This window comes from Eublepharis macularius, chromosome 4 (assembly GCF_028583425.1).
Source record: "Eublepharis macularius isolate TG4126 chromosome 4, MPM_Emac_v1.0, whole genome shotgun sequence".
NCBI classification, from domain to species: domain Eukaryota; kingdom Metazoa; phylum Chordata; class Lepidosauria; order Squamata; family Eublepharidae; genus Eublepharis; species Eublepharis macularius.
This window is the reverse complement of record NC_072793.1, coordinates 178,834,789-178,854,600: the sequence shown is the minus strand read 5'-3', so window position 1 is coordinate 178,854,600 and position 19,812 is coordinate 178,834,789. Positions and strand designations below refer to the sequence as shown.

Here is a 19,812-nt window from a genome sequence, read left to right as displayed (position 1 = left end):
TTTATGGTAATTCTATATAGCACATCACATAATCAATCAATTTAACTCTTCTATACATTCAGTTTGGTGCATATAAATCTTATCAAAGAAAGAAAATATTGTTAGTTATTCAATCCTTATATTTAAACCTTATCATTAATTATTTTCTATCAATATTCTATCTATTAACCTATATATATCTATTTATATATCAATCTGTTAACTGCTTATTAATTCACATTTATCTCTTCCTCGCTCGGTAAAGTCACCCCCCTCTATTATACTTTTATTATACTTCAGTAGTTCTCAAACTGCCACAGTTTTCCTCCCACCTCCCATTTCTTCTCCAGATATTGTTTCAGCTTCTCCCAGTCTGTGTTAAACTGCCCTGAGTCCAGATTTCTCAGTTTTCTTGTCATCTTATCCATTTCTGCCATGTACAGCAATTTGTAGATCCAATCTTCAATAGTTGGCACTTCTTGTACTTTCCATTTTTGCGCATACAAAAGTCTGGCTGCTGCTGTCATATAGAATATCAACGTCCTATGATGGGCTGGAATTCCCTCCATTCCCAAGTTTAGTAGCAGGAGTTCTGGGTTCTTATTTATTTGAAATTGTAAAATTTCACTCATTTCTCTTATTACTTCCCCCCAGTACTGCCTAGCTACCTCACACGACCACCACATGTGATAGAGGGAGCCCTCATGCTTCTTACATTTCCAACATTTATTAGAAGTATTCAGATTCCCTAGCGCAATCTTCTTTGGTGTCATGTACCAACGATAAATCATTTTGTAAATGTTCTCTTTAATATTAGTACATGTCGTTATCCTAGTTCACCATTCTGAGTGGGGCACCTATCTATCTAAAGAGCAGTAGATAAGTGTAGTAGTTATTATAAAAACAGAGAATACAACTCCCTAGCTGTACGTATACTTCATCAGTTTTAAAGAATTTTAAGCATTTTTTTCCAAGAAGCCACAGCAACAGAACTTAGCAAATGCCAATCAGTTAAAATACACAAAGAACCCTGTGGAACTGTTCCCCACATTCGACAAGATCCTTTGGTTCTTTTTGGTGTAGCAGATGAGCATGGCTACTCTTCTGGAATCGATTTCTAAAACTTCTTTCCAAGGGTAGCTCCCAGTTAAACAATAACATTTGGGAAATGAATCATGGTAAAAAAGCAAACAATAAAATTTAAATGGCTATTTATTTCTTCTCATTAGCTGGTCCTTTCTGTTCTTTACAGGCTTCAAGACAATTATATAGCATTGGGGGGACCTGTTAACTCAGCACTAGTCGCTAAGACGGCCACCATATATTTTCCCTTTTTACTCCGATAACGGTAAGAGAAGCAAGAATGTAAGAAGCTGTCATAGAGGGAGAAAAAGAGAAATGCAAAGGGCAGGAGTGGCTGTTAGGGAAGGCTGGCCTGCTCCTCATTTTCATAGGCTTCACAACCTACTTCCACATATTGGGAAACATGGCTCTAGATCCAGGAATTTTCTGACCCAACTATCACCTAAGCACACAAACCTTCAAGGTTTGATCTTTCTGTTTTTCATGAATTTTGACAACAGTGAGTGGGTGCCATTGCAAAATGGCTGCCATAGAGTGCTGGGGGGCAATCACAAAATGTTTAGACATTGAAAGCTGTTGAGGAAAACAACTGTTCCTGAAGAGGTGCCCCCTGCAGACACAAAGGCCACAGGAAGTCTTTTATAGCACCTTCACTTCCAAGGATGTAGACAAACCTGGGACTCCACATTACTGCCCTTTCCTTCTTATCAGCTGTTCCCTGTGGTTCAGGTCAGGCCTCAGAATAATAATGTAACTTTTGGGGGCAAAGATGCAACCTAGAAGTCCGGCACTGGAGGCCAAGATGGAGAAGATCTCCACGGCCACCAGGTATTTCCCCTTGGTGCTCAAGTAGGTTGGAACAAAGGACAACCACACACTGCAGAAGACCAATAGACTGAAAGTGATAAATTTGGCTTCATTAAAACTATCAGGTAACTTCCTGGCCACGAAAGCCACCACGAAGCTAACAAAGGCCAGGAAGCCCATATAACCAAGGGCAGAGTAAAACATGGTGACAGACCCTACATTGCATTCCAGTACGACTGTTGCGGCCTCTGAGCGCTCGTCAGCATCAGGGAATGGGGGAGAAGTTGCCAGCCACACACAGCAAATTGCCGCTTGGAAAAAGGAGCAGGAAATCACAATAGAGTTGCCCACTTTTTTCCCCACCCACTTCCTCATGCTGCTCCCTGGCTGGATGCTCAGAAAAGCCAGAACCACTGTGACCGTTCTTGCCAGCACACAAGAAATGGCAACCGAGAAGACCAGGCTAAAAAGGCTTTGTTGGAGGAGACATGACACCCGAGCTGGCTGACCAATGAATAGCAAAGCAGAAAGGAAGCCGAAGAGGAGGCAGATAAGGAGAGCGTAGGTGAGGTTCCTGTTGTTGGCTCTGACAATGGGGGTGCCACGGTGCTTGATAAAGATTCCGAGCACCCAAACTGTGATGAAAGAAAAGAGAAGGACAAAAGTCACTAAAGTGACCCCCAATGGCTCTTCGTAAGACAAGAAATCGACGCCTTTGAGAACACACTGGGACTGTCCCATGTTTGGATAGCGATCTTCTGTGCAAGTGATGCAGTCATCCAAGTCTGTAAAACAAGGAAGGACAGCATCAATGTTTCCTGTATCCCACAGCCATTCTCGTACTTCATACTTGCAGTGGATCCTCCGGTAGGGATCACAGCATCTGTACTTCACATTACAAGCCGTCTGTGCCTGCACGGCTCTGTAGGAGCTCAGCTGGGCTCCTCCATATGCAAGCAGGAGATGGCTTTATTTTACTTTCCTATTGAAATACTTCACTACTGTTGCAGAAAACGTATTTGGATCAGGAGATTTTTTCTTAAAAAGTGTCTCCATCTCCGATCATCAGATACAGGGTCTAATGAGAGAGGGTATATTGAGAGAGAACAATTGGTCCAAGGTCATCCAGTACAGCAAGATTGTACTTGGCTGCCAGTGCCCTATTCCACCATAGAAATGGATCCTGAGGTCCGATCTTCCGGAGACATTGACCGTCTTTAGTGGACGGGAAGAAGAAGGACCCCTGCAAATGCTGTGGGGTTTGCTTTAAAAAATGCCCCACAGCCCGTCCCCATAATTTCCCCCATAGGCCAAATGAATTAGGGATTCTTTAATTTTACTAAATCAGATTAGAGAATCTGACCCAGATATTAGGGATAACAAATGTGTATGGTATTCCTGATACCTGGATCCTGATTAAACCATTTTTTTGCTGCACATTCCTAGTTAAAAATATATTTTGATAATGATCTGTGACAGTACAAACCCAAGATATTTTTCGTGCCCCATCACCAGCCATTCAGAAGCCATCAGCGTATTCTAAAAATTAGGATTCTTTTTGCCCTAAATTACTTCATGATATTCATTTATAATCTTTCCTTTCTCTCCAAATGGGGACCCAAAGCAGGCTACGTTGTTCTATTCTCTTCTTTTCATCCCCACAACAATCTAGAGAGGCACATATCTGGCTGAGAACGTGTGACTGGCCCAAGGTCACCCAACAAACTTCCATGGCAGAGTTGGGACTGGAACCTGGGTCTTCCAAATTCTGCTCCAGCAGACTAACCACTGCACCACACCAGCTCTCTCTTAAGGCGCAACTCCGTTTACGAATCCACTGCAAATATTCTTACCCTGCTTCTCTGAAATCTTCCCTTCCGGACACGGAACGCAGTCGTAGCAACAGAATGGCTCCCCCTCCTTCATTTTCTTCCTCTGACCTGGATGGCAACTTTCACTGCAGACAGAAAGGGGTGGTGTCTAATGTACAAATAAGTCAGGAAAACGACCCGTCAGTAATAGATGTAAAATGACATTTTGTTTGTTTCTTCACATTATTATGCATCGATAGCTCAAGATTATCACTTCTCGTGTGCAGTGAGTAGTGCCTTTGATACATTCACCACAGAGTGCACTATGTTTAATTACTTCTCCAGAGCTCTTTTAGCTCATGAAAATTATTCATCTTTGGTATAGTTCCATCTTGAGTGGGCCAGGATCACCTATTCTGGCTTTCAAAATTTCTAGAGATTGGAAGGTGGTGCCTAGGGAGGGTAGAGTGAGGGGAAAGAACTCATGGGGTACATTAGGCCATACAGTCCGCCTTCGGAAGCTGGCCTTTCCTAAAAGGGAACTGATCTCTATAGTCTGCAGACCAGTTGTATATAAACAATTAAACAAGTCCTAAATTTGTATTGCAGGTGGTGTAGCTGAAGAAGGCTGCTCGAAAGAAGTCCACAAGTTCAACAGGTAAGTATTCCAATCATACATATTCGTATAACTGAATAATGCTTATTCCTTTTTTCTTTTTTAGGTGGACCTATGAAAATGGGGTAAGGAGGACCCAAAAGGATCCCCTTGCCCAACAAGAGGCCGCTGACAGATTACTCTTGTTTCATGTACGCAACACTTCATCAGGGGCCAGAAAGGACTTGTTTAATTGTTTATATATGAGAGTATGCTTTTTGTGTTCAGCCGACACCAATGTAAATTTGTACTTAATGCTTATAGAAATATTTTGTTACATGTTTATTAAGTACTAGTCACTTTTCACCTTTAAATGTTTTACAAAATTATATATTTATAAAACTAAATAGTGTATGTTTATTGTGTTTTCCTCCAGTGTGGTATTTATCACCGAGCTGTTTGGCTTTGATTCTAGAGGTGCCTCTTGTTTTGTCATCAAGTACCCTCCTGGAGGCTGGCAACCCTATTTAAAGAGTTGACATATTTGAATATTCTTCCCTTTTCCAACCCCCCCCCCAAATCCGCCTATAGAAAAGTATCATATCAGAGAGAGGTCTCGATGACTTTTCTGTTCAGATCACAATTTGTTCATATAATGTGAGCAGCACTGTCTTTTGTTTAAAAAAAGGACTTTTAATGGGCTCCGCTAGCTTTTCCTCTATCGCACCCAATTCTTACTACAGCACCCATCCACGAGTCCCAAGATCTCCAGCATAAGATTTGGGAAAGAGGACACGCAGAAAGCAAGATTCAGGTCCAGTAGCACCTAGGTTTCCAGGCAATGAGCTTTAGAGAGTCAGAGCTCCCTTCATCAGATAAGAGAGAAGATGTGGGAAAAGAGGATGGAAAATTTAATCCTTTTCCTCCTTCCTATAAATTAAGCCACAGGGGCGATTCTTTCTGTCCTGTGGTTTCAAAGGAGCATTTGCACTCAACATTGCTGATTTGAAAAAGCAGTATAGAGATGGGCACGGACTGGCATTTGCCTATGGACCGCTGGTTCGGGGTTCGTGGGCTTCCACGGTCCACGAACTTTTAACGGACCAGGCCCGGTTCGAGTACTGGTTCGAGAACCGATTCGAGTCGGAAAAGGCCTTGGTTTTCCCACAGATTTTCATTTCAGTCAACTTTCCCCACCAAAGGTACTCATGTAACGCTCCTCAATTATCACTTTTCCAAAGAGACAAACAACAACTTCCCCTCCCCTATTCTGACTGACCCTTACCCACCCTTGGGGGAAGGAGAGAGACTTGTGCTCCTGTTCAGGAGAGGTGGCTGCCCACAAAACCCACCTACATGGGGCTGCATCAACAAGAGATGCCCTCCCTGGGGACGGGGAGACCAACTCTCCATGATGGGAAATGAATGGATGTACTTGAGTGAAAGCCAACTCTGCAACAGGATCATGTACCAATTCAAAGGCCCCTTGCTGGAATGGAAGGCACGGGAGGGATGGAAAGGATGTCTTCCACACCTTGAGGGAAGGAAACTTATGCTAGCCTGTTCAGAGGGAGCCTCTTTGGGCAGTGGACAATGAGTCCCACCTTAGTGATGTGGTGTGTCAGCTTACTTGGTATCAAGCAAGCTGACCTGGGCCACTGTCCTACTTCTAACTGGACTTTGGGGATTGACCCTCAGAGGGGCCCTTGCGCTTGCAAGAGCAGGACGGTCGCCAACAAAACCCACTTCACCAAACGTGAAGCAGTCCATCAAGGAAGCTCATCATGTGCCTTAGACTGTTTTGTCAGCATACAAATCATATCAAGAAAAAGATAAAGTACTTAGAAGGTGCAGGGACAGGGTTTGTCGTCGGGAGGAGGATAATATATGTTTGTAAAGCTCAGTCTTCATGTGCCTTACAGTGTTTCGTCAATATACAAATACAAACCCACTATTCAGGGAGTGAAAAAGGCTTAGAAAGAAGTGAAGCAGACAGAGCCACCCCAAACCTGCTGCCAGTGGTCCTAGGGTGGGTGTTTCACAGAGGCCAGTAGCAGTCTTCCCCCTGCACCTCAAAAGCCAGGCTGGAAATATCCCCCCAAGTCACCCACTATTTAGGGAGTGAAAAAGGCTTAGAAAGAAGTGAAGCAGACAGAGCCCCCCAAAACCTGCTGCCGGTCATCAGAGAGTGGGTGTTTCACAGAGCCTAATAGCACTCTCCCTCCATTTGCATCTCATCAGCAGCCAAGAAAGAACGTGGGGGAAAGAAGGCAAGAACTCAGGCAGACAACGCCCAAAGCTGCCTTGCACCCACTGTGGGTCTGTCCGTGGGGTGGCGTCAGATAGAACCCACCGGCAACCCAGAAAAAAGGAAGAGATTTGGGGGGGAGGGGGGATTAAGCTCGAGAGGAACCCAAGGACTCAAAACACAGAAAGAAAACAGAGTAACCCGATAATGCGGTAAAAGGATTTTTAAAAAAGTGCTCCCAAGAAAACTAGAATAGAAAGGAGAAAAAAATTAAACAGGAATGGAGAAAAGAGTAAGCTCTCTTGCAACTGAAGCCCCAAAGCCCTAAGGCACAAGCCACACTCTCACAAAAAAAAACCCCTTCCCCACAGCAAGTAGTTGCTAAGCTAACTCGCATCCCCATGCCAGCAAAATGGAGTGGAGCTTCACACGCTTTGTCTTTTATGCAGAAAGGCTGGTGATCTCTGTTTGGCTGACAGAGCTGCCAATCAAGGTTCCCTGGGCTAAGATTGGTGTGTTCCAAATGGGGAAGGTGGCTCCACACCGCTGCCGAGGAAATTATTTGAGCAGGAATCCTGGCATGACGGGCCAATGGACACACGGACAGAAAGCCCCAATGTTCGGCGGTTTCGTGAGAAAAACATGTGCCCACAGGCCGCGTGTTCGCGAAGGACGAACTGGGTAAGTTCGTGACGAAATTAGGTCCGTTATGTGGACCGTGCCCATCTCTAGTGAAGATGTACAGTGCATTTTAGCATAACATGTTTATTACCTGGTTAAACCCACTGTTCCATGTGATGCCTTCTTCATTAATGGTAAACTCTTGGACTGCAGGAGCTTCTGGGTGAAACTCTCCAATTTTCACTTTAAAAAACGACTGATTTGGGAAAGCGAGCCAGTTTATAAGATCATACCCAGTTACCAATTCTCCATTGGTATCAAATGCAATTTTGTCCCCAGCACTGTTATTAAATGAGACGCTTCTCAGAAAGTGGTGAAGCTAGGTTGAAAAGGGAAACACAAATGGAGATGAGCTATTCTTTGGGAAGTCAAGGCCATGCTGGTAATTACTTCTTAACAGAATGATTTTTAAAGGAGTGCTAGTAAGCGGCATGTGCCTGATACATTTTTTTTCCATTTTATTCTTTATTGTATGATTTTGTTCTTGCTCTTTGTGTGTGTGTGTCGATTTCAAGAAGAAACAGTGGCTTCCAGACTTACCTGGGTGATCAAGTTGTGGGCGATGCAGGGAAGGCAAGCAGGGAGAAGGCATGGTGGCCGCCATGTTGTGGAGGGGCTGGGAATGGCCAGGGGCCAGGGGAGCACATCCCGTGCAGGCTCCTGGTCTGGGAAACTGGCCCCCACACCTTGGCACTTGGCCCATGGCGGCATCCTGCCCAGCCCTCCTTTTCATCACAACTTTGGAGTGAATAGGCTGTGGATTGGGCAGTGGACACCGATCCGCTAGGAGGGAAACAGGGTCCTCAGGCTCAGTTTACCTATTATGGGGATCCCCATAAAGGGTCTGGGGAGTGAGGAATGACCAGCACATGCCCCGTCAGGGGCTGTCAGTCAACCTCAGTCCCAGGTGGCAGGGGATGATTCACACGGGGTGTATGCCCACATGGCATCCCACTGACTCTCATCCCATGGTTCCCCTCCTCAGAAGTGATCTGAGGGGTGGTGTGGGTCATCGGCTTGGCAGGCAGGTCAGCTGATGCTCAGATAGGTGCCCTATGCACACCTTTGTTCCCTGACCTATAGCCTCAATAAAGTTGTGGCCTCTTTACCTCCAGCACTGTGTCCATGTGTTTTTGTCACTGTGCTCCCTCTCCGCTCTCGTCCCCCACTCAGCACTCGCCTGCAAATGTATTTCGCATCTGTAACTTTTTATTGCCCTCCAAAGTGGGAGGAAAAGTGCAGAGCAAACAGTGAAGAACTGTGGCGGTTTTTGCTGGAAAGAAATGAAGTCGATGAATTCCTGAATGGGTTTTTAGAGAGGATGTTTGTTGAACCGATTTCATCCTCCTTCATACCCCAGATATATGCTTTTCTTTTGACATATGACATTTACCTGCCATGACGGTTGACTCAAGAGGTCACGTTTCTTTCTCTCCATCATTCTTCTGTGTCCATAAAGGGAGGAATACATGGCTTCCAGAGCATGTGCCACAGCATAGACAGCATTGTAGATACTGTAGCTGTGGCCAGTCATACGCATTTCAAATACATCTCCAGGCAGGCTGTCCAGCTTCTCTTCCCCAGTGCAATTTTTATCAAAGTCCTGCCCCATGTGTGAACCAGAAAAATGGCAGAGGAATGCCTGTTCCCAGAAGTCCCTGATGAAGCCATCTCCATTTGTCCAAAGAGGCTGTCTGCTCTGAAGAAATTGCTGGAACCCCAGTGGTTCATTTGTGTGAACGGTGAAGGAGATAGCACCGTGAAGGAACTCTATGCCCCAATTTCTTTGACAATAATAGGATGCATAATCCATATCAATCGTCACAATGTACACTTTATCTTTAGGTATTGCTGTTGCGTCTCTTATCTCTGATAATATTATTGACCATCTCAAGTAAGAGAGAAACTCGGTATCTCCAAAAAGGATAACTGCATTGGCTTTACTCCCTGTTAGAAGAACATCAAACAGTCTCCATCTCTGTTCCATCATGTTAGAATAATATTCTATTGTAGTGAGTGGGAGAAGTTTTTCTATGAAAGCCAAACAGACACCATTTTGAGAAAAGAGAGTAAGGATGGCTTGTTGAACTCTTGCTCCATGTTCATCGTCCGCAGCAATGATCCCAGTCCATGTCCACCTGAAATGCAGAATTAAGTGGAGGATTCCCTTGTATTGCTGGGCTTCATGTGGGACCATCTGATAGACAGAAAGGCCTGATGATTTTCCATTTGTATCAGGAGTGGAGCCATAGGTGAGCTAAAGGAAGTCAGCATTAGGAGGGAAATGTAGTGACTGAGATTAAAAAGTTTTCAAAACACATCTCTGGGGGGTGTGGCTTTGCAGCAAAAGCAAATGGCCACCTAAAGCTGTGCTCTGTCTTACCCTGAGCCCTTTAAACAACCTAACAACTGTAAAATGAATGCTATGAACAAACAAACAACAGAAAAGAAGAAAGCAAACAGTAAGGCTGCTAAAAAGCTTCAAGATTTTTTCCTGGTCTCCCAAACACCAGCAGCAGAAATCAGAGCTGAAAAAGACACACTCAAAATGGCTGCCGAGGAAAGCAGAGTAAGTAACTCTTCATCAGACTTAAGCTTACCAGCCTTACTTCAAGCTATGGAGTCTAATATCCTTCAAAACTATTCCAATTTAACAGAGCAAATTGCAGAAATTAAAATAGACATTAACAAAGCAGTGCTAAAAGCTGAAAATGCAATGGATCTTAGCATTGCCTTGCAAAGAGGTGTGCAAGACTTACAAAAAGAGAATGACCATATGCAAAGTAGAATTCAAACCCGTGAGCTTGCAAACTGTCAGCAGAACTTAAAATTTAGAGGGATTGAAGAATCTGGAATAATAAATGCAGATTTAATCTCTTTCCTCTCTAACTGGTTAGCCACATGCCTTCAATTAGAAGAGGGCATCAGCCCTCTAATTTCTAAAGCATATCGCCTTGGCTACCCTAATCATCTCAAAAGGAGAAGTCCCAGGGATGTTGTAGCAACATTTGTCGACTGGAGAACAAGAAAAAAAATCTTGGAGGTGGCAAGATCACACACCTTTACATACAAAGGAGCTTCTATCCTGGTGTTAACTGATCTGCCAAAGGATATTTTAAATAAAAGAAAGGAACAAACCAGTAACGGCGGCCTTAAGGAAAGCTAAAATCAACTATAGGTGGATAAACTTTACTAAACTCCAAGTAAAACAACAAGGAGAGACCTACACAGCAGACGACCAAGAGATTGGATTATACCTGTTACAGAGCATTAACCTGGAACTGCCTATGGAGTTAGATAACATATCTAACAAAAGAAAGAGATCATATCCTTCAACCCCACAAAAAGGAAGCAAGATACCGATTAGGCACAATTGAATTCTCAAACTCTGCATTAGAAATAGTAGAAGCTCTAATTCCAATGACTGAAACAAATGCCATTCATAGCATCAAAATATCAACAAAGGGTTCAGGGCAGGGGCAGATTATAAAATACAGTAATTTAATTAACTTCCAAATTAAAATTACCCAGATATTCTGGAACTTTCCAGTAATTCAGGAGAGAAGTTTATCTCTTGGATTATAGAGGGTTATATAGGATAAGTTTCAGTTTCTTCCATTTTTTCCCCCTTTTGGCTTATTAATCAAATTCAATTAAACAGAAATTTATTGATAATAGGGATTGTTATTGTTCCTATATTATAGAGTGTTACTATTTTATATCAAATAATTAGTTATAAACAAAGTTTAGAGTTATAGAAGAGTTTTACTGTTATTAGAAAGTTATATTACTACTTCAAGTTTATATTGTTACATTACAGATATTAGAAGTATTACTGTTTATAATACACAGTTAAGTATAATCAAAATTTAAAGTTATAACAAGTGCTGTATTGTCATCAGAAAATTGTCTTATCGTTCAGATTTTATATACTAAATAGCATTACTGTTACCAAATAAGTTGTTTAAAAGCTATTTCTTTAACACAAAAAATAATTTATTTCTAAGAGGAAATTGGAGGGAGAAGTTACAATATGTGTTCTGAACTAAAAGTAATTTCTTATAATGTTCGAGGCTTGGGGAATCCAATTAAGAGAAAATGCATACTTACACATATAGCTAAACTTAAACCAGATATCACTCTACTTCAAGAAACACACATTCGTGCTGGTAATCCTTTAACACTGAAAGACAGATGGATTCAGACACAATACCATGCTTACGGCACTTCTAAAGCACGTGGGGTTGCAATTATAGTATCCAAAAATACTCCCTTTTTTCATAAAGCTACAAAAAGTTGATCCTCTGGGTAGATATATATTTGTAAAAGGAACTGTAGGCAATCAACTTCTTACGGTGGCATCCATCTATGCACCTAACCAAAGGCAAATAACCTTTATAGAAGAACTATTAATTAATCTAGAAAAATTTCAGGAAGGCGAACTGATTGTGGGTGGAGACTTTAATTTCATAATGAATCACAAATTAGATAGGTCAGACTATAAAAAATCCAATAAGAAATGTCACAATACTAAATTGGCAACATTGATAAAAAATCACAATCTGATCGATGTATGGAGACAAACTCATGCTACAGAAAAAGACTTTACTTACTACTCACCTAGACATCACATTTACACCAGAACTGACCTTATTTTAACTTCAGAAAAAATAATTAATCAGGTAAACTCAACTGAAATTGGTAACATAATCCATTCAGATCATGCTTGGACTACTTGCACCATTCCATTTAAGTCAGAAACAAAAACTGAAAAACACTGGACATTTAGTAAATCACTACTGTACCATTCTAATCATGTTAAGGAAATTGAGAATATCATCAAACAATACATGAAAGAAAATACAACACCAGAAACAAAACCACATATTTTTTGGGACGCTTTAAAAGCCGTCTCTAGAGGACATCTAATAGCATTAACATCACGAATTCACAAGGATAAGAAAGCTCAAAAACAAGAAATTACAGGGAAAATTAAACACTTGGAATTCCTACATAAACAGAGTGGTAGTAAAAAAGTATACCAGAAACTAATAAATGAACGCAAACTTTTAGAAACCGTAGAATCAGATAAAATTTTTAAAAATCTCATATATTTAAAACAGAAACATTGGTTCAATACACCAAAGACTTTATGTATTCTCTCTTGGAGAATAAAAGAAAAGAGCGTAGCAAAATTAATCAGGGTAATCCAAGACAAAAAAAGGACAAATATACACTAAATCAAAAGACATAATTAATATCTTCAGAGATTACTATAATCAACTATATACATCAAAAAAACCAAAACCAGAAAACATATCCCATTTTTTGCAATCACTTAAAAATCTTAAAAAATTAGAAAAAGCACATCAGTCAAATCTGGAGAATCCAATCACCACACAAGAAATTGCAGCAGTCATACAAAAATTAAAAAACAACAAAACATCAGGACCAGACGGATTTCCTGCAGAATTTTATAAAAAATTTGCCCCACTTCTGTTACAACCCCTTACTGAAACTTGTAACATGTTACTAACATCAGGAATACAGCCTCCTTCATGGTCGACTGCTTCTATTATAGTAATTCCAAAGCAAGGCAAAGATCATAAAACCCCAGCCTCATTTCGCCCAATTTCTCTCTTAAATCAAGATTACAAGATATTTACTTCAGTTATAGCCGAACGTCTTAATTCATTTATCACTCACTATATACACAAGGACCAAACTGGCTTCATGCCCGGCAGGCATGAAGGATTAACACACAATATTTATAAAACTTTAAATTTAATGTCTATATGCAAAAAACAACATACTGAAGCTCTATTCTTATCATTAGATATCGAAAAAGCCTTCAATTCCTTAGAAATATCTTATTTAGATGAAACACTATACCATATGGGCTTTGGAGAAAATTTCCGACGTATAATAAAGATAATCTATTCACAACCCACAGCGCATGTCAAAATAAATGGCAACACTTCAGACAAAATCAAGACAAGGCTGCCCTTTGTCACCTGCTTTATTTGCAGTTGCATTAGAACCACTGACAATAGTAATCAGGGAGAACACCCAAATTCAAGGAATCACAGTTAACTCTAAAACATATAAACTCAGTGCTTTTGCAGATGATATGCTGCTATACCTCACAAACCCAATCCTATCACTTCAACACTTATCAAATCTTTTAAGTTTATTTGGTCAAATTTCAGGATTAGAAATAAACTACACCAAGTCGAACATGCATCCTTTAAACACAACAACTACAACTCAGTTGAATATTAAACACATATATAAATTCTAGTGGGAACCAAAAAAAACTACCATATCTGGGTATAATCCTACCATCTCTGACCTCAACCAGTTACTAAAGTTAAATCACATAGATAAAATGGCTAAAATAAGAGCAGAATTAAGTGACTGGAATAAAAAACAATTATCATGGTATGATAGATACCATCTAATTAAATCATTTGCACTTCCCAAGTTAATTTTTTTCTTTCGAACAATTCCAATATTAATTCCACCAAAACTTTTAAAACAATGGCAAACCTTCTTCAATACATTTTTGTGGCAAGATAAACATCCAAGAATTGCATTTACAACACTAAGATTAAAAAACACACAAGGAGGCTTTAATTTCCCAGATATTGATCTCTATCAAAAAGCTGCACGATTAAAAAATGTAATTTCTATAATACAGAAGGAAGATCATATGGATTGGATCAACCTTTTACAAAACACACAAGAAAATGAATCCATTCAGGATCTTCTATGGAATAAACAACACGTCTGCCCCACAAACACTAAACAAAACATCTTTTTTACAGCTATCCTAAAAGTATGGGATGCTTATAGAAATAAAATCACCCCCAAATATTCCAGGTTCTCTTCTTTTCTTTTTCAGGATTGGTTTCCACCAGGTCTCTCACCCGCATTCACTAAAAAATGGAACCAAAACAACATAACAAGGCTAACTGATATTGCCTCCCGAGAAGGCTTACTAGATAAACCAGAATCGGAGCAAAAAATTAATAGTAATATATCATGGTTTATTTATTTTCAATTAAAGAATCTAGCCTCTTCTATAAACTTAAAGAACATTATGAAACAACCAAAGACTGCATTTGAACAAATTATAGATAGGAAAGGTCTTTCAAATAAAGGAGTAATCTCCAAAATTTATAATATTTTGCTACAAAACATTAAACTTAAAACCTTAACATATCAGTCAAAATGGCACCAAGACTGTGACAAAATATTATCAAAAGAACAATGGGAAATATTATGGTCCTCTAAAATATTTAATTCATCAACAGTTAATATTAAACTACAGCCCTATAAGATATTAACAAGATGGGATCTTACACCCAAAAAATTAGCAGCTATTTACTCTCACAGTTAATCTTTATGTTGGAAGGGATGTGGGGATACAGGATCATATATACATTGTTGGTGGAAATGTCATTACATAGAAGAATTCTGGAATAAAATCTTGCACCAAATCTTTTTGTTAACTGGCTACAAAATACCAAAGAAACCTGAGCTGATATTTCTGAATCAATGGAATGATATAGAGATCCCACCAATTCGACGAGACCTCATCAATATCTTCTTAACGTCAGCAAAAAAACTTAATTGCTTTAAAATGGAAATCACATACTGTACCGACAATTACCAGTTGGTATTCTAAAATATGGGAAATTTTTTTTTTTGAAAAACTCAATTATGGAATCTATCAAGCTGAAAATTTCCCCCAAACAACAAATTTTATAGAAAAATGGTTCCCCTTTTTTGAATACATTTCTAAAGAAAATCTATATCCTCCCAATAAAATATACCAAACAATCCTGAATCTATAATCCAAAATATATCAGATCATTTAACGTGAATTTGTCTTTCCATGTTTTACCTTTCTCTGTTATGTAGTTTTTAACAATTTACCCACGTTGTATTTCATATTGTAAACAGTTTTGTTAATAATTGAAATAAAAATATTTTTTTAAAAAAACACATCGCTATGTGGGAATGAAAAAAAAACCAAAGACAGTTCTGACCTTTGCTTTCTGGTCATGGATGGATCTGAATTTGGTTCTACAGAAGGCCATAAAGGGTAGAAGGAATCATGTTAATCGACCCAAATGTTTGCTTAGGTCGGTTTTTCCTTACGTGGCCCTAAATGAAGCTAAACAACGATTACAACGATTAAACATAGTAAAGGTCAAGTGAAATTCTAAATACAGATCAAACGAGCCTTCGTACCTTAAAACATAGCAATCTGCTATCAAATATTAGATGAAGGGAAACTTGTTTTTCTTCAAAGCAAGGAAGCAGGAGATTGCAGTTGATGTATTAACTAGGTGAAGTAAGGCTTTGTAGACTATGCTACATTTGCATAGAATGTGTAGGAGCAGGTAACTTGTTATAGTATAATCATTACCTCTTTCTGATTCCCTGAGATAGCGTTAAACAGTATATAATCTGGGTCTGCAACCTAGCTATTTTGGGCGAGACTTGGAGGGCTTCTCCCCGCTCTTAAAGCATTAAAAGCTTCCTTCCAGACTCAGTCTCTTCGTGCGTATTTTTGACTCGTACATACGGAGGTCCTTTTGGGCTCACATCATTTATAGAGAAGAAATGAAAATGATTTCTGTTGCTGGGAGTGTGCAAGGTGTGAAGGGGAACTAGCTGGATACCTCTGATGAAAGAAACTTCATTGTTCATGAAAATGTATGCTGTAATATGGGGGCTCCCAACATGGTGACCTGGTGCTCTCTGATACTTCCTTAGTTCCCACCAAGAGTTTTCAGAAACTGAGTAAGGCCTGTTGGGACTCATGCCCAGCAAGGTTTCTGATTGGCTCTTGAAGATGTGAGTGGCTATGTAAATTAAAATAACATTGTTTCAACAGCAGCTGCCACCACAGTGATCTTTTTTTTTTCTGTAGTGGTTAAAAGTGGCAGGCCTCTAATCTGGAGACCAGGGTTTGATTCCTCACTCTTCCGCTTGAAGCCTGCTGGGTGACCTTGGGTCAGTCACAGCTCTCTCAGAGCTCTCTCATCCCACTGTAAAGTGGAAGTTCCTTCTGTGCTCTGGCATAGCCCATTCATACATATAATAGCTTATTCACATATTTTTGAACAGGTCCTAGAAACTAAATCTAAAGCAATTCAGTTGTAAACTAATATTTTTTTAAAAAGAACATGGGGCAAAAAATGCTCTTTAATGGTTTGTCAGATGTGACCATTCCTGGGAAAGGTACACCCGGATCAGAGTCACATGTGACTTGGCAACATCCCTATAGGGCTGCTGCAACATGATGTATGTGGGTCAAAAGCTGCTTTATATAATCCAGACTGGTTCCTAGATTACCAAAGAGTCTTGTTTCAGTCTCTGAGAACCCTGGACTGTCCGGGTCCAAAGTTCCCCTCCAGAGGCACTGCTACAGGAACACGACACCTTCTGAGGTCCATCTGGTTGGCTCTCACTGTCTGCCCTAGATGCCTTTCTATGTTGTTATGAAATGCCTTGGCCAGTGTTCTTAAGGAAAGGCATCATATGCATATTCTAAAGCCAATAAAAATATAAAGCACGGACAGAGACATTGCATAATGTTTTGCATTTTAACATCATTGGATTCTCATTTGGATACATTTACCAAAAAGAGGCATGCCACTTTAGAAAATGGATTTCTCTTAGCTTGGAACTGCCATGAATTGATGACATCTGCTGTTCTATAGCAAGGAAAACCTTTTGGTTAAATTCCCTTCGTACTCTGAGTAGAGTACTGAGTACTTTACTTGTACTCTACTCTGCTTACCTGTGGGATGTCATAGATGGCTAACAGAGTTGTTATAGAGAGGGACGTTTCAGCTTCCAGTCCTCCAATGACTGCTATGAGATTGTTTTGGAAGTCACACTTGTAGTTGGGGAGAACTCCATTCTTTGTAGAGAGAAGTTCTATTGTGGCACGATAGGTCATTCTTGCATTGAAGTAGCTGTTACAGACGTGGAAACCCAAGGTGACATTTGGTAAGATCTGGAGGTTTTCATTGATTTCATTCACAGCGAAAGCCACAGCCAGGGCATGTTGATAGTGCTTAGTCCGTACACTAGGACAAGAATCACGGAACAACTAAGCAAAATGGTTGTCACATTATTGTGCCTCATGCTTAATTGTTCATGTCTTACTAGAAATATAGCTCCATCCCTTTTAAAATTCCATCCTCTTGAACCCCAGCGATATTTTTATGTATTTTAAGTTACTCTCTTATCTTTTAATATCCCACCAGTGAGTCAATACAGTGAGACCCTAAAATGTAATTAGACTCTAATGCTCCGCAGAAATTGAGGGGGGGGGGATAAGTGTGGCCTCACAACCATCTCCTTTAAACTGCCAATTGGTAATACCAAGGATTTCTATTCAGCCCAATGAACAATCCAAGAAGAACCTTGGCTCAAGCATGACATCCAATTTACCAAGATTCCTTGATCACCTGGCTGCACACAACGGCTCTCTTCTGCTAAGTAATAAGCTGGCTGTTTTAAAATAATGGAAGACTCTTCAATTAGTGCTTTCCATATGGGGTCACAGTGGACAATAGTCAGAATCCTCTTTTTCCCAAAGAAACACAGAACAGAAATGGGCTGACCAGTTAAAAGAGAAGGTAAAATTTAATCTATGCATTCCTAGAATTCCATGTGATTTGAACAACCTGTAACCCATTCATATGCACTGATAGTAGGAATAACCAGAAAAAAGAAACCTCCTTACACAGGATGATCATACGCCATATAATTGGATTGACGAGTGAAAGACATCACTTCTGAAGGGGCATAGATATGAGAACTGATTCCCCCAATGATGAGATCTCCTTCTTGATAATATTTGTGAAGACTTGCGAGCGACTCGCTGATGGTGCATTGGGCATTGTGAGCCTGGCACATCAGTGGATTCGGCAGCAGCAGCAGAACCCACAGCGCCAGTGATACCATCTTGCCGCTGGACAATCACAACAAATGTTTTTCTCTTCTCACTTTCATGTTAGAGGAATTCTAATTTTTAAAAATCTGACTTGCACCATCTCCTTAATGTGGTTTCACAAATTACAGATGAGCTGAAGAGAACCTTGCCTGTCCCTTCCCTGCCATCAACTCGGAATCTTTAGGACTGCATTTCTAGTATAATCCACAAGTGCTATTATTTTTCCTAATGACCACTGAAATGATTTAACGATTCTCTCCACAGTAATCATAAGTGTTAATAATTACAGAGGAGATAATCACACTTTGCCCAAGTTGTCTGTAGAACAGCTGGGGGAAAAACACGTTTGTCAAATTTCAGCAAAACCTTTTTCTGCTGTTTAATGAGGCAACTAGGCACAGGTGGTTTTGGTGACCATGATCAGGAAAAAAAACACTGCGCCGGGGGGGGGGGGGGAACAGAGCAATAGTGCAGTCAGGACATACTTGGAATAGTATGTTCCAGGATGGGGGTTCAGCTGACTTCCGGGGAAGTCAGCATGGTTTTGTTCCTAACAGATCCTGCCAGACCAACCTGGTTTCCTTCTTTGATCGAGTGACCAGCTTGCTGGATCGGGGGAACTCTGTTGACGTGATTTATCTGGATTTCAGTAAAGCTTTTGTTAAGGTCCCCCATGACATTCTGATGGGCAAACTGGAAGACTGTGGAGTAGACTATAGGACAGTTTGGTGGATAGGGAACTGGTTGGAGGACCGCACTCAAAGAGTGGTGGTCAACGACGTTTCATCAGATTGGAGGGAGGTGTCCAGTGGGGTGCTGCAGGGCTCGGTTTTGGGCCCGGTACTTTTCAATATTTTTATCAATGATCTGGATGAAGGAGTGGAAGGGCTGCTCATTAAATTTGCTGATGATACCAAATTGGGAGCGGTAGCAAACACCCAAGAAGATAGAATTAAAATTCAACAAGACCTGAATACTCTGGAGAAGTGGGCAGCTGTGAATAGGATGCAATTCAACAAAGACAAGTGCACAGTATTATACCTGGGCCACAAAAATGAGAAGCACAAATACTGGATGGGGGATACACTTCTGGGCAGTAGTATATGTGAAAGGGATCTTGGGGTAAGAGTGGACTGTAAACTGAATATGAGCAGTCAGTGTGATGCGGTGGCAAAAAAGGCTAATTCAATCCTGGGTTGTATCAAAGGGGCCATAGCATCGAAATCACAGGAGGTCATAGCCCCTCTCTATACTGCCTTGGTCAGGCCACACCTGGAGTACTGTGTGCAGTTCTGGAGGCCTCACTTCAAAAAGGATGTGGACAAAATCGAGAGGGTGCAGAGGAGAGCGACGAGGATGATCAGGGGTCTGGAGACTGATCCCTACGAGGAAAGGCTGAGGGCCTTGGGAATGTTTAGTTTGGAGAAGAGGAGGTTGAGGGGGGACATGATTGCTCTCTTTAAATATTTGAAAGGCTGTCATTTGGAGGAGGGCAGGGAGCTGTTCCAGTTGGCAGCAGAGGGTAGGACGCGAAGCAATGGCCTAAAACTACATGCACAAAGGTACCGACTGGATATTAGGAAAAACTTTTTCACCGTCAGAGTAGTTCAAAAGTGGAATCAGCTGC

General features: G+C 40.7%; 1 protein-coding gene across 1 annotated transcript; it reads right to left on the bottom strand.

The window, feature by feature from the left end:
• Positions 1-1,749: 1,749 nt before the first annotated feature.
• On the bottom strand, positions 1,750-18,196 carry LOC129327956 (vomeronasal type-2 receptor 26-like). The gene is made up of 4 exons (XM_054976704.1): positions 17,976-18,196; positions 17,022-17,313; positions 3,723-3,849; positions 1,750-2,654 (listed from the first exon to the last, which is right to left on the bottom strand). The coding sequence occupies exons 1-4, from the start codon at positions 18,194-18,196 to the stop codon at positions 1,750-1,752; spliced, it is 1,545 nt and encodes a 514-aa protein (XP_054832679.1).
• Between the last annotated feature and the right edge of the window lie 1,616 nt (positions 18,197-19,812).